The sequence below is a fragment of the Halichoeres trimaculatus genome, unplaced genomic scaffold (assembly GCF_033239565.1).
Source record: "Halichoeres trimaculatus isolate MK-OKI-2021-1 unplaced genomic scaffold, fHalTri1.1 fHalTri1_scaffold_18, whole genome shotgun sequence".
NCBI classification, from domain to species: Eukaryota; Metazoa; Chordata; class Actinopteri; order Labriformes; family Labridae; genus Halichoeres; species Halichoeres trimaculatus.
The window spans coordinates 5,623,375-5,638,957 of NW_027437196.1; the positions used below are offsets into that span (position 1 = coordinate 5,623,375).

General features: G+C 42.0%; 1 protein-coding gene across 1 annotated transcript; it reads right to left on the reverse strand.

Moving 5' to 3' along the window:
* Positions 1-1,289: 1,289 nt before the first annotated feature.
* ezh2 (enhancer of zeste 2 polycomb repressive complex 2 subunit) lies at positions 1,290-14,470 on the reverse strand. The gene is made up of 19 exons (XM_074693712.1): positions 14,014-14,470; positions 12,319-12,442; positions 10,951-11,079; positions 10,750-10,869; positions 8,302-8,422; positions 7,925-8,104; positions 7,707-7,812; positions 7,456-7,619; positions 7,196-7,293; positions 6,801-7,038; positions 6,475-6,641; positions 6,241-6,376; positions 6,018-6,143; positions 5,745-5,923; positions 5,492-5,587; positions 4,026-4,107; positions 3,829-3,909; positions 3,659-3,743; positions 1,290-3,479 (listed from the first exon to the last, which is right to left on the reverse strand). The coding sequence occupies exons 2-19, from the start codon at positions 12,433-12,435 to the stop codon at positions 3,419-3,421; spliced, it is 2,286 nt and encodes a 761-aa protein (XP_074549813.1). The 5' UTR covers positions 12,436-12,442; positions 14,014-14,470; the 3' UTR covers positions 1,290-3,418.
* Between the last annotated feature and the right edge of the window lie 1,113 nt (positions 14,471-15,583).

Below are 15,583 nucleotides of genomic sequence, written 5' to 3' on the forward strand. Positions count from 1 at the left end.
ATACTTTACTCGAGTAATTATTTCTTAGTCGACTTTTCTTCTACTCCTCACATTTTCAGGCAAATATTTGTACTTTCTACTCCGCATGTTTTGAAATCGCGCTATCCGCAAAGAGTGAATTTGATTTGAAGATGTCCGTGGCAGAGACTCAGGAATGGGGATGAACTTAAGGCCTCTGTGGCACAGACTGAGCTATTGACCTTAACGGCATTTCCCACTTTAAGTTACTTTTACTTTTATACTTTAAGTAGTTTTGAAACCAGTACTCCTACACTTAAGTTAAAAGCTTGATTTGACTTGTTTAACATTGTTACAAGACTAATTAGACCAACTACTTCTGTTTTTTGCAGGGAAAATCAAATTTTTTTCAAAAAAAAAGTTCAATCACAAAAACATGTTAAAAAACTATTTTTTTTCTTTACCTAAAGAAAGTTAATCAACCCAAAGATATTTTAAAAAGTAATTTATACATAGCAAACATATTTTAGAACCTCAGAATTTTTCAAAATCATTAAAATCAATGCAAAAACGGAAATTTAATAATCAAAAAAATTAAATGAAAGGCAAAAAACAAGACCCAGTATATATATATATATATTGAAAAAAGTTTTTTAAACTTTAAAAGTGATCCATAAAATGTGAAACTATTGCATATAAATATATATATTTAACCGAAGGGTAAAAGCGATATAAAAAATCCGTAAAAAAAAAAAAATCTGAAAACTCAAAAATATTTCATGAAATTCAAAACATCATCAAAAAAAAGTTTTAACTGAAAAATACAGAAAAACAAAATGTTTTATGAAATGCAAATTTTTTTTTTGAAAAATCATATTTAATTATATATTTTATATTTAATTATAATGAATAATGAATATAATTATATTTCTAAAATATGAAAAATGCCAAAATTTAAAAAAAAATTCTGTGACTACAAAAAACGTTCAAATGTTACACTCTTAATTTTTAATAACACAATTTATCCTTTTAGCATTTCACTTTACAAAACTCAAACGATTGAATTTTGGAAAAACGTTTTATTCTGAGAAATATTTTTGCTTGGTACGACATAAAATGTTTTATGTAATTGTCCTTCAGGGCCACCATAGTTGTTGGTTGTTTATGACAGTTTTCACTTTTGAAACCCCAAAAAAGAAGATACTTAGGTTCCTTCAAATTAATTATTTCATAGACATTTTTAATCAGAAAATGGACAAAAATCTTACTCATCAAAATCTTCGGATGAACTCTGGGCAAGTAGGACATTCAAATGAAGAAGGCAAAAACACAGAAACCATTTATAATATTTTAATCTGCATCACTTTGAACAACAAAATCCCTGTAAACATTACAAAGTCAGCACCTGTTCATCAGACGAAAGAAGTGGTCCAAGAAGAGAAGGGGGGGGATTAAACGCAGGCGGACGTCTGAAACGATAAATAAACCTGCAGCTCAGACTCCCTCCACTCGCAGAGAGCCGGGCGACACTGTAGAAGTGTTTCCTTAACCCAAGATTTTAAAAACACTGGAGAATGACCATGAGGGGACAGGAAAGTTTGGTTTCCCCTGCACACATTTACAAAAACAGCACGGGGAGGGGGCGAATATGCTGGTTCTCTATCATCTAAAACATTCGGAGGAATTCTGGAGGCTCGTTTCAGGCGGCAGTGAAGGTTTAAGGTCTGAGAAACACGTTTGTGTCACCGTGTTGTGCCGTTAGCGTCGCTGGATGTGACTGCTGGAGGAGCCCTGTGAGTGAAGCACCAGCTCTGAGAGCCTCTGAGTCTCTACGGGGCGATGGATGGGGGGTACAGGAGGCTGGTATTGCTTCAAGTGGAGTTTTTTTTTCTCTAAGCACCAGAGTTTCCATCAGAGGAGAGAGAAAGAGTCAAAGAGTGATTGTTGGTACGTTCTCAAAAGGCTTATTTATCACATCAAACTGATTGGACATCACACGGAAGAGGCAGTACTGAGATGTCGGAGATCCCCTGAATGCAGCACCAATGGAAAACTTCTCAGCATGCAGGAAGTTGAAAGTGAACGCAGACAGGCGGGCGTTTTGTTCGGGACTGAAGGCACGGCAGAGAGAGGGACACGAGGAGAAGTCGCAAACGAGGTGAAGGTCGTCACGGCGCTCGACTCAACTGGACGCTTCCCTGAGCTCTTTGAATCATCAAAAAGAGGATAAACAAATAATCATTATGACATATTTAATCATAATAATTCAGTTTTCAAGAATAACAAAGCCTTATTTCATAAATTTATCTCTTATTTACCAAAATGTTTTGATTTATTTCATTATGAATCTTTTGGGGTTCCAAAAAACTGGAATAAACCAGATTTATTTTTCCTTCTTCTCTAAAACTCTTTGAACACATCGACTTTGATGATTTGAAAAAAGAAAAAAAAAAATTAAGTTAATTTGATGAAACTTGATCTAAACGCTGGGAGAGCTCAGAGTGGGCGGAGCCTGAATGAGTGGAGCGCAGTGACAGAAAAATGTGAACGAAAAAAAAATCATGTGTGTTTTTGGTGAAGTTTGAGAGAGCAGTGTGTGTCCACACTAACACACACACACCAGTAAAAACCTTAAGCGTGTGCGTGTGCGTGTGCGTGTGCGTGTGTGAGGGTGGGTGTCAGGGGCTGGTGAAGCTGGTTCTCTTAGCACCAGAAGCGGAGGCAGCATCACAAAGCAGAGGATGTTTTCCACTTTAGTTCGTCCTCTCAGGATTTTCCCACAGGACCCTGAAGGCATCGCTCCATGAATCTCTCAGCTCCAGGATGTGAGGTCGTTTCTGATTGGTCAGAATATCTTTGAAGAAGTTTTGGTCGACGATGTCTTCGCCGCTTTGTGAGCCGCCTCCTGTGTTACAGACAGACAGTGATCTGGCACTCTGAGGAGTGTGTGGCTGCTTCACGACGTCACACCGTATAAAAACACACACACACACACTGTAAGCACAACATGTGGCACACAGAACGCAGAGTCCAGTGGTGGAGGATTTTGGTCCCTGAAGCATGAACACTGAGTCGTGGGTTCGTCTCCTCTCGCCCTCGTTGAGATATTTAAAAAAAAAAAACACTGAGTCAGTTTGTCGGTGATGTGCGGCTCCAGCTGAGCGGAGATTCGTGAGTCCCAGCCTCCCGCTTCGACAGGAGAGGAAGATTTGTCATCAAGAGAAAAGTCACAAGAAGAAAATTCAGACACGAAAAATGTTTTTTTTTTGTTGTCGTTTGTTTTTTAGAAAAAAAAGCATCAAAAACTCTGCTTCAAATATTCCCAGTTTTCCTGAAGCTCTCTAACATTTTCTGGATTTCCTGAAGTGAAAGTGTGTGAGTGTGTGTGTGTGTGTGTGCATGGTGTGTGTTTGTGTGTAAGGCCTTTGTGTCGTTGATCCACAGGAGGTAGAAGTCTGATTCAGGCGATCTCCATCTCTCGCTCGATACCGACGTACTTCAGAGCGTCGGCCTGGCTGTACCTGGAGGACGCAGAGGGACACGTTAGGAAATCTGACGTGTCCCGTGACGTCATACAACACCTTTGAAACATTTTCTTTGGCTCTTTAAAGATAATCCTGATCCAAAAAGTTAAGAGCAGGAAACTTTCCACTGACCGTGTTGGACTTAAACGCTTGAACAGTTTCATGATGTGACTGACCTGTAGTCAAAGAAGAGCTCCTCTCCCGTCTGAATGGCTCTCTTAGCAAAGATTCCTATCCTGTGATCCCCGTTGACCATCATCACTGCAGAGAGAGCAGTTAGCAAACATCACACACCGTAAGTTTGTTCACCTCATGGGTCTGCAGGGAAACAGCGCCCTCCTCTTACCTTTTGCATAGCAGTTAGGGTTGACAGAATGATTGGCAAAGCGGATTTTGTTTCCTTTCCTTGTGGCATCGACGACAAAGTCTGAGGAGAAAAAAAAAACATTTTCAGGATCTTTTAAGGTTAAGTCAAAAACTGAACTTTAAATTCAGGAACCTGTCGGGCTGTAAAACCTGAAACCTGTCTGTGTGTGTTTTTACCGTTGTTGAGGTTGAAGAGGAAGCTGCACATGTATTTGTCGTAGACCTTCCCTCTGCGGTCGGCTTCATCCTGAGAGATGATCTGCAGAGATAAAAGTTTGAACAAGTTATAGTCTAAGACAAGGGTCTGCAACCTGCGGCTCTTTGACTCCTTCGCAGTGGCTCCTTGTAGCTTCAAAAAAAGAAATTACTGAAATAAAGAGTTTTACAGAGGGTATTGATGATTAAAGACACTGACACTAAATAAAATCCTGTGTTAACATTTAGTTGAACTAAATCTTCATCCCATCTGTCAATAAAGCCTGCCACTGCTCTACTTCACCTCCTACAACATCAACAGCCCACCAACTTTCCATGCACCTGTGGCTAACCTCAAGTTTAACATCCCTGGGAAGATAACTACATCTACAAAAAGACTAATCTGGAAGAAAATACAGATTTTAATTCTGTGTGGATGGATTCATTTAACTGACAATGTGCTTAAAGTGCATGGTTAGTATGATGAAAGTAATTAGCACACAACAAAAAATAATATAAGCCCTATCAAAATACGTTACCAGATTTAATTATTTTTTCCAAAATTTGAAACTTTTGCAGCTGTTTGAAATTTGAAAATTTATTTAATTAAAAAATTTGAGTAAATTTTTGAAACAAAAAAATATTTTCTTGCAGATTTTTGATATAGTTTTTAATATTTACAAATCTATTTAACAACTAAATTTTATTAAATATTTGAAACTAAAAAAAATTTTTTTGCAGTTTTTTTTTTTTTCTTCAAAATTTGCAAATGTCAATATTCAATTTAAAAAAATATTAAATTTTTAAAATTTCAATATATATATTTTTGTCTGTTTTTTGTTTTGCAAATTTATTAGATTTCAACTTTTTGACATATTTGCAGACTTCCAAAATTCTAAAATTTATGCAAATTTCCAAAATCATATATATTTTTTAATTGTTGCAGATAAGAAGAAAAAATAAGATAAATAAAATAAGATAAGAATAAAGAACTAAGACATAACATGTTAAATTTCAGAAATCCTAAAAAGCTTCTTGTTCAGATAATTATTGTATTTTAGATTTTAATAAACTATAGATTTTTATACACTCTGAGTCTAGATTTTGAAGATAACGTTGGATTAGTGGCTTATGAATGACTTCAGATTAGCTGAGGCAAACGGCTCTTCTGAAAGTAAAGGTTGCAGACCCCTGGTCTAAGACTTTAATCGCTTGCTGACCAGACTGAAAATCCTGAATCAGAGTTTTCTTGGGAAACGTTATCTAACCGCTAAGCTAAGATAGCTGCAGCAGACTAGTCGACGTAAGGCCCGGCGACTCCGGCACAATGTAAAGAATTAATAAGGGAATCGTTAAGCACAAAGGCTAACGATATCGATGGATTGAAACATTTGTTGTCGATTCTCACGATTCCCATCCCTACTCATAAAGACTTGGAGGACTCGCACCTCTCCACAATACTCAGAGATGAACTCGTTTTTCTGGACCGGCTCTTTGATGAAGATGCCCCAACCTGCGACGTCTGATGGAGCGAGCAGCAGATGCTGAGAAACGAAGAGAGAAGCAGTTAAAAACAGTCACGTTTGTTTCTGTGAGTCACAGGAACTAGGGACTTTTAAAGATCTTAATTAGTTCTTGGCCTCATGGCTACATCACTTTAAGAGGTTGTGTCATGCAGCTGCTGAATGAGTCTCCTGTTACCTTCTTGGCTCCCCTCTGAATGGAGCAGTTCTTGCAGGACACGTTCTTGCTGTCCCAGTGATCCGCAGCGCCGCAGGTCAGGCAGAGGTCGGGGTCACACTCCCTCACAGCCAGGTAGCAGGGGCACTGCTTGGTGTTGCACTGGGCTTTGCACCGACAACCGGGGAAACGGTTTTGACCTGTTTCCACAGCGGAGAGAAAAACGTTACTTTGATTTCTACAGATACGTCAGTGTGTGTGTGTGTGTGTGTGTGTGTGTGTGTGTGCTCTTACACTCGGAGCTGCACTGGCAAAACTTCTCGCAGAAGTTCTGAGCTGTGACACAGGGGCAGGAGGAGTCACAGGGCTGCCGAGGGTGGTCACATGGTTGGTAATTGTACACGTGATTGGACGAGCCGTCTGGAAGGAAACAGGTGAAGACCAGAAGTCAGACTCAATGCGAGGAAGAGTGTGTGTGTGTGTGTGTGTGTGTGTCTTATGCTGCGTTCTCTCTGACCTTTCTTCAGCTGGATCTTCCTGCAGTGAGTGGCCCACAGTCTGTGTTTCCTCTTCTTCTTTCTTGGCGGTGTGTCCTCGTCTTCAGTCGGTGCTCGGGCGATGATGCTCGACTCTTTGACCCTGAACTCATAAACCTGCAGCACGCAGTCACAACGACAGTTCAGGCTCTTTGTTGAACTCAAACCCGACGTTAAAAACTTGATTTATGAAACCTAACGTGTCTGATGCTCACCTGTCTGCAGGTCTTGGTGCCTATGAGCCTCGCGATGGCGCAGAAGTTGTCGTAGTACGTCCCAATGAGAACCCTGAAGAGGGAAGCTTCAGCGCCGCTCCAATCCACCGCTTCAGCTTCACCCGTCAGCTTCATCTTCACTGGAGTCTGACAGCGGGAGTTACCTTCTAAACACACACACACGCACACACACACACACACACACACACACACACACACACACACACACACACACACACACACACACACACAAGAGCAGGATCATCAACAGGAACTTGTTCAGGGTCTAGCTTTCCTCCTTGAATCACGCTGACATCACATCCTACCTGAGCTGCTGGTGTTGTCGTCCTTCTTGTCGTCATCGTCTTTGTCGTTGTCTCGCTCGTCTTCTTTGCTGCCCTCGCGGTCGCTGTCTGTGTCTTTGGTTTCTGAGGAAACGGTCGGGGTGCTCGGTCGGCTGTTGCTGTTTGGCAGTCTCCCCCGGCGGCGGCCCACCGTTCGTTTGGAAGGCGTCTTAGCCCGATCGACGACCACGCCTGCGGAGTACTCGTTTACGATCCCATCCTGAGTGTACCAAAACAGTGACACAAAAAAACATTGGTTGGATTCATAAGTCATTGTGTAAAGTTACAAAAAAGGATGTTTTTTTATAGATCAATAAAAACAGAACCGGGAATAATTCAGGAAAAAACTGAGCCGCTGTTGTCATAAGTTGACTCACCTGAACAAGGTACATGTAGCAGTCGATGCCGCAGGGTTTACTGTCCACCAGGTTCTCCAAGTTCTTTCGCTTGTACGTGTTTGGTGTTGCGTGGAAAGCTAGGATTGTGACAAAAAAACATGAACCAGTTTGTTTACTCTGACATTCTTTCCTTTTTTATTCCAGAAAAATTGAGGATCTGAAAACCTGGGTTCATGAATGTCTTTGGTCGTCATATTTCTGGTTTGTCAGCATGTTTAGGTGAAGTTCTGTGTACTTACGGTGGAGGAAGCAGTCGTATTTGAAGCAGCGTCGGCAGAACAGAGTGTGGAACGAGTGCAGGCTCTGTTCACGCTGCACTGAGCGGGCGTTTGGCCCGTCGATGTTGGGTGTGCACTCAGGGGGCAGCGCGCCGGGAAGCTGCTGCTCCGTTAACTCCTTATACCTGACGAACACACACGGATAAGTTAACGCTGCTGAACGATAACATCATTCATCCTGCTCTCTGAAACTTCCTCTTTGACCCTCTTACTTCTCTTTGAGCTCCTCGGTGGAGCCTTTGTCTGGAAACATGGAGGAGATAGCTTCAAAAATCTTGTCAGAGGGAAACTTCTTGTTGCTGTCGTTGCTGCTTCGACCTGCAGACGACACAGACACACACTTTCCATTGGTGGAAAACAGGTTGTATAGCTCTAGATGTGACCGAAGTCTTAAAAAACATCAACATCATGTTCACAGGGAAGAACGTACTCTCATTGTTGACGTGCCCGTCCTTGCGGGGATCGTCTGGATGCTCTTTGCCGTCACACATCTCCATCTTGTCCACCTTGAAGTCCTGCTCTTCCTCCTCATCGTCGTCCTCGTTGTCACTGTACTGAGACAGAGCGCTGACCAGCTCCACGAATATCTCGTCGTTGATGAAGCCACACTCTGAAAATCAGAGAGATATAAAAGCACAACACATGAACTGCTGCGAAAACATTTCTGATTTATCTTTTCTCCCGTTCTCTAAAAAGAACGTTTCCAGACTTTCAGGATCTTCACAATGATCAGAACCACTCCACACTACACTCTCTAAAACCATCAACTTCTTCATCATCAGCACAAATGAAGAAGACAAAACTCACCTCTGTCTCCATGAACTTTTCCATCGTAGTTTTTTATGAGTTCTTCAATGAAAGTCCCGTCCTGGTCCAGGATCTCGTCTCCCATGTAGGGGATGTTATGGAGCACCGTCTCGTCCTCCACCTGAAGCACATCATGCAGAATAAGAAGGAAATTAGAGAAGACTTTTGACAACATTTCAGGTAAACAAAAAAAATGAAAAAATATCTGCTTTTCTTTTTTTATATTCAATCTGATAACAAATGATACACCTGGAATGTACTAAATTCGTAAGTTGGCAAGATTAAGCTCTAATGAATTCTTAAATATTTAAGTAACAAAAAAAGTTTGGAGTATAATTTTGTCAAACATGTAATGGACAAAAGTTGTGACTTCTTTTTCAACAACATTTAGATTTGTTCAACATTTTTATGCAAGACTATGCTCCCTAGAAATGTCCCTCATCATTTATACAGAGTTAAAGAAAATTCAAACACATGTAACAAAGTTGACATTTCCTCCATGTTTTGTCCCTTGTGCTAACTGAGGACTTTGAACGTGGCACCACCTGACCTCCATCAGCTCATGTTTCTGCTCATTTTCTTCGTCTAAGGTAAGAACAGCAGAAAATGTTGGTAACACAGTTGACGAACAGTTAATGCGCCCCATGTACAGACAATTATTCTGATTAAATATTGATGAGGAGGAGTTAGACCATGCAACACTTTCTTCAAGGTTCACACCAGAAAGGATGTGACCTCAGCTGATTTAAGTCACGTGACTTTGGAGCAAACCATTGCTGATTTATAGTTTTTTTTTTTTTTCAATGGGTAACACGGTTAATGTCGCAGATTTCTAGGAAACACAAAAAATGAATAATTTTATCCATACAAATTGTTAAAATACTTTTTTAAATAGCTTTGTCATGTTTTAATAATTATTTCAAACAAATAATACTGAAAATAATATTCATACATGTATTCTAGTGTTAATTCACAAATGCAAAACTTTACATTTGAGAAATAGGACAGCACAAAAACTGCAACTTTGCAACACATGCTTTGCATTTTTTGCTAAATAAATGATCGAACTTGTTAACTGTCTGAATTAAATAAAAGTGAAATATCACCCAAATGACCCACTGTAAAATTGGTCATTGCTTGAAATTTAGGCTGTATTCAGACCAGAAAAGTCCTTTGGTCCACTTGTTTGGTCCGGACCAAAAGCGGACTTTATTTTTTTCGTTTGGTGCGGTTCGTATTCAGATTGTACTTTTTGCAAGTGGACTATATTCTGTAAACACATCCAGGTGTGTGAGGATCAGTGCTCTCATTGGACAGCACTGACAAAGGGCGGCACACAGAGTACAGACCCGGAAATGGAGGTAAACATGTGTTTGTGCTCTTATTAGAGCTGCTAAATCATTTTCAGTTTCAAGAGCAGCTCCTTCAAAGCAGCTTAACAACACAGGTTCAAATTTTGGAACAGCGAAGACGAATGCGCGCAGCAAGGAGACGCTATGCTCTGTGTGTCCTGACCCACAACATGCTAGCAACAGCGTGGCTAAACAGAAGACGGAGGATCAGGTATGAACCAAAGACTGTTAGGTTACGGTGGCTTAATAGGCCCAAAAGGCGCATGTATCCTGTAGTTAGTTCGGATGGACCTTGGTTTGTATTCAGACCTGCACCGGAGAACCACGAACCGCACCAGAGTTCGTTTGGAAGCAGACTGAGACCACCTAAAAAAGTGGGTCTCGGGCTGGTTGTTTGGTCCGCACCAGGGGTTTTTTGTGTCTATTCACACCTGGATGAAAAGTCTGCACCAGTGTGGGAAACGAACCCTGGTCTGTTTAAAGTGGACCGAACAGTCCAGATCTGAATACGCCCTAATACTTAGTAAAATTGATGAGTTTACCCCATGGACATGAAATGTTCCCCTAATTATAGAATCACTCTTAGGTTACCAACAGTTTTTGATTCAAGCAAAGATGGAGGCTTGAAAGTTGCCTGTAGTTCTCTGAGGTGAAATCCTGAAACACGTTAAAAGTCATCTTTTCACATCTAAAACATTTATCCATCAAACTTCTGCCACTTATCCGGGGTCAGGTCGCAGGGAAAGCAGCCTAAGCAGGGAAGCCCAGACTTCCCTCTCCGTAGCTACTTCGTCCAGCTCTTCTCAGGGGATCACAAGACGTTACCAGGCCAGCCGAGAGATGTAGTCTCCCCAGCGTGTCCTGGGTCTACTCCAGGGTCTTCTCCTGGTGGGACGTGCCCTGAACACCTCACCAGGGAGGCATCCTCATCAGATGCCTGAGCCACCTCATCTGGCTCCTCTCAAAGCAGAGGAGCAGCAGCTCTACTCCGAGCTTCTCGCCCTATCTCTAAAGGAGAGCCCGGCCACCCTACGGAGGAAGCTCATTTCTGCTGCTTCTAAAACAGCACAAAGATAACGTTTAACTCCATACACACCATGAAGTTCTGCTGCAGTGGCGACCAGGAGTACATGACAGGGACTGAGGCCACGGCGTTGAGAGTCTTCAGGGGGATGACCTGCCTGGGGAACTCAGAGAACCCACTGTCCACCGTGCACTGCGGAGGACAGCAGAGACTCAGGAAAAACTGAATATTTTTCAACACGTCTGCGTCCTGAAGAAATGTGTGTTCACTAACCTCTCGGGTTCCTCTCAAAGAGCCAACAGAGGTCATGATGTGAACCGGCTGGATCCGTCTGGTCTTCCACTCCTGGTTTAAGATGTCCGTCCGCTCCATGATTTTCTGACGGTTTGTGTTGAACATGCTCTGTGGGGGTTCAAAAACAATGAAAAGTTACTGCAGTGACCAAAAGAAACACAATTATCAACCTCTAATTCATGTTGTTCATTGCTGCAAGAAAAGCCAAACAGTTGAGACATCAGAGCGGATGTAAAGTGACCGCCATCTGATTACTGAGGTATAGAAGCAGCTTTCCACAAATATCTCTTACCAGCCGGACCGCTGAGTACCGCCTCTTCTCCATCTGGACAAATTTACACCATGTCATGTTCTGTTGAATTATCAATTCTATGAAATACAAAGACTTGTTTCAAATATTGTGGCCTTTCTGACTGTGTGGTGTCCTCTTTGTTGAAGATTCAAGATCTAAACAAACCCTCTCAGAGACTTAACCCTGAGGTAAAGATTAAAGTGAGAACAGAAGCTTTCAAGCTCCTCAAACTTCTATCATTCTTCTTAAAGTGAAACTCCGGGATGGAACAAGTTGGGTCCTATCACAAGGTTTAGGGCAGAAATTACCCCTACAGCAGTGATTTTGTGCAGCAGAAGCCCAGGGCTCACACACCAAACACCCCCTCCCTGCTCCTCTGCCGGTTTCCTCTGCACTCAGACGGGGCCATATTTTACTTGACCAAAAACACCAATAAACGGACTCCCACCGAAAAAATCTTATATCGGTCTGCATTCACGGTTTATTTAGAGAATTTTCAGCGCGTCATCGTGTCTCTTCGTCCTGGCAGACTACCTGCGTTTGTTTATATCTGGCACGCCTGCGGACTGATACACTAAGCGGCGAGCGCCTCGTAGCCAGCTGTAGCTCTGCAGCGAAGGTAGCGCCGTTTTACAACACGATGAGAACTAGAGCCTTATTTAGCGGTGTTTTTGTGTGAAAGTAACGCGCTGAAAATTCTCTAAATTAAGCGTGAATGCAGTCCGATGTCAGATTTTTTCGGCGGGAGTCCGTTTATTCGTGTTTTTGGTCAAGTAAAATATGCCCCGTCTGAGTGCAGAGGAAACAGTCAGAGGAGCAGGGAGGGGGTGTTTGGTGCGAGCGCTCTGGGCTTCTGCTGCACAAAAACACTGCTGTAGGGGTAATTTCTGCCCTAAACCTTGTGATAGGATCCAACTTGTTCCATCCCAGAGTATCACTTTAATGTAGCTCTGATAATACTGAAGGCTGTCTGTGAGTTTTCTCCTCCCCCTCCCTGAACAAATACATCCTCGAGCCGACCTCTGTGAATAATGAGTTGGTGTGTTTAGACAAACCTTGACCTCGTCAGCCCGCCTGAAGCGCTTGAGCTGCCGCAGCCTCATGTATTCAGACTTCACCCTCCTCTTCCAGCAGGCAGGTCCCTTCTCTGAGCGCTTCCCTGTCAGCACCATGATCAACCTGCAGCCAAAGGAAACAAGCATGAAGGTCTGAACAAGTCACTGGATTCACATTTCATCCTAACAGGTCCTAAATAAGATCTGAAATAAAAGAAAGCTGCATCACAACACCTGAGGGGCTTCCTTTGATAGTTCCACCTCTCTTTTATTATCTCATGTATATCAGATCTGAGACATTTGCTTTGATTGTTTTTCACTGAATCTTAAAGGAGTTTTTTTTCTACAAGTGTTTTTAAGGTGCAGTGTGTTGAAATAGAAACACTCTGTGATGCTTGACTGAATCACACTCCTCATTCATATACATACACTGAGCATTTTTACACACGTTTCTGTACTTTGCTTGAACTTCAAAGAGCATTTCCCACTTCTCTCTGCTGTTGTGTAGCAACAAAATGTGCCACCTGATAATCAGAGTGAGTCCCTGCCTACCAGCACGCCGGTCTGACTAAAATCTCACACTTTCATTGAGATGTGTCAGACGGCTGTCATGGAGACGTGCTGGTAAGCCATGTGTCAGATTGTAAGCGATGTGGAGGAGTGCGCTGGTATGACACATTCAGCCAAAATTAATCACCAAACCACACACTGACTTAGGATTACAGGTAACTGGTTAAAACTGAGAGTTTGACTGATTGAGGTTGATAAGAATTCACTGTGTTGACAAAACTGAGGGCGTTAAGATCTCGCAGCAAAATTAGTCGCAGGTCTAGGAGATGACCCTGATGATCGGATGTTTTTCAGTCTGTATTAAGTCTCAACATTTTTACATTCTGGTTAACTTTATGTGTGTAGCAGGTATCATCTGTATATTTGCAGATTTTTAAAACATGTTTACATTTTTTATGCTACTGTCTGATGTTTAACACATTCAGAGAGTATATTTACATGAGTCTTGCATTAGTTACAGCAACTGTCAGGAGTTTCTAGTTGGTTTTGAATCAAATTTGAATTTATTTTTATGTCTTACATAAAGATAAACATAAAAACAATCTTTAACTCATGTCAAAATGGGGAAGTTACACAGAATTAAAGCAAGCAAGTGTAAACATAACCACAAGAATGCAGAGGAAAAAAGATAATCAAGTATGTGTAACCTAGAAAAAAATGTACAGAGCTGTTTAACTACAGAAATATGAAAATAACTAATATACAAACACGAAATGTACGTGTGTGAAGAGTAATGGCATATCTAAGGTAAAAACTGTGTAGGGAACTGTAAGATGGTGAGAGGTAGTGCACATGTTAAGGGGTGAAATGGTGATAATTACACCACTTGATGTTTTGACGTACAGAGCTCTGTAACACCGACCAAACCGCCTCGACGTGGTCGAATGAAATGAAGCTTTTGTTTACACGCTAACACAACAGTTTACTTTCGTCAAACAACGCTAGAAAGTTGCCATCTTTACGAGAGAGGCTGTTTTGACAGGGGTACTAAATTTGGCTCAACACCCCCGGCGAGCTAGCTAACAGTTGGTTAGTTAACAAAGATTAAGACTCCACAAAGCATCAAGAACAAACCCGGGGCATTTGAATCCACATGAAGTCTATAGCCGTGACAGCTTCTCTCACCTGTTCGGGAGAACCAGTCCTCATTCAACGGGGTGATACTGGGAGGATATGAAGAACACTGGCGAAGTCGTCCTTTGTGTTGGGGATTAGCTGGCTCTGTGTTTCAGCTAGCTGTAACGTTAGCCCAGCGGCTAACTAGCAGTTAGCTCAGGAGGAGGGATTGATTCACTTTGACCGGCTTCACCTACCCGGCAGTCGGCGAACAGAAACAGCTGCAGTTTCCTCACTTTAGCTACCGAAATCTCTCTATGTCACTGTGTTTTTGGAATGGGTTGAAAACTGTAGTATTCCGCCTCGCTTGTAAAGAATTTGTCTATTTTTAATGTTTCCGCCTCGACACAGTTACGGTTCAAACTGCTCCCTGTCTCACCGCCCACTTCGGCTGCAGCAGATTCAAGAGGCGCCAAACGTTTGAGCCTATCACAGCCGTTTACCTTCAGTGCTCTCAGTGTGGTGCCCCGCTATTGGTCAATGTTCATAGCGACGACAGCCAATCACACTCACAGATGCGCCGGGGGGCCTGCAACGGGGACATGTGGACAGGTTCTCTTTGTTCTCTAATGTGTCAACGGAATAAAAGTCAAAACACAACTTGTGCTGTTTGACAACTAAATTAGCAATCTCTATACATTGTTTTCTTCTCCACACCAGCTAAAGAGCCGTGTGTCAGTCGTCATTTTGACGCCTGTACGCTTTAAATGTTTGACAGCAAATTTACCCCACTGAATTCCTCATTTTCTCGTTGGCTTTTGTTGCTTTATTTTATTGTTAAGGTGAAGAATATGGACCGTAGATTGTATAATATTTACAACCCACATATCATAAAGATGCGCACACTTTTTGTGGCATTTTATTCCTTTCATTCAGCCTAGTTAGTGTTCCTTCAGTACTAAAATTAAAACTGTAAGCAGCATAAAATGTCTGTTTATTTTTACGGTCGGTTGTCATAAACGACTCTCCACCGTGAAGTCAATTTGTAGATGGATCTCGCGACCGTTACGGTGCAGCCGGTGTTTTGGAGTTTAGAGTGACCAAGCTAACAAGAGTCCTCCAGCTGAATGTGTAAGTAATTGGCATAGACTGTAAAAAAAAATTGGAGGCTGTCAGTCACCGGTTAACAGGGTCACACTTTACACTGGAACACCAGCGATGTCTCTGGTGGGTGATTAAATGTGTTTTCTGTATTTAACCTCTGTTTACCAGGTTTGACCGTCAATAACTAATATTAACCGTTAATGTCCTAAATCTATATTTTACTCTGTGTGGACTGAAACAGTTGGTTTTAGAGCTGAGGTTATGACCGAATTTGACTGAGGAATCATCTCCACCTGCTGATAGCTCAAGTGGAAGCAGGAGCTGAGACGTCAACTATTGAACTTGTATTTAGCAGCTTTAGTTTTGGCTGCCATGTAAGACAGGAGCCAATGACCAGCGCATCCTTGTCCAGAAAGAGTACACGGCGTTTTTTATTGAGGTACGTTTGAGAAAACATGACAATCTGTGCTCGCAGCGAGTCAGAGCAAGGGTCGTAGAGTTTATATAGCCACGCCCCCTCCCTACACCCATTGGC

Bases quoted from the DNA above. Each gene is read 5' to 3' on its own strand.
- ezh2 (XM_074693712.1), bottom strand. From the start codon at position 12,435: ATGGTGCTGACAGGGAAGCGCTCAGAGAAGGGACCTGCCTGCTGGAAG. The intron at 7,039-7,195 runs GTGAGTCAACTT...TGGTACACTCAG, and splicing joins GCTACATGTACCTTGTTCAG to GATGGGATCGTAAACGAGTA. The intron at 6,377-6,474 runs GTGAGCATCAGA...TGCGTGCTGCAG, and splicing joins GCACCAAGACCTGCAGACAG to GTTTATGAGTTCAGGGTCAA.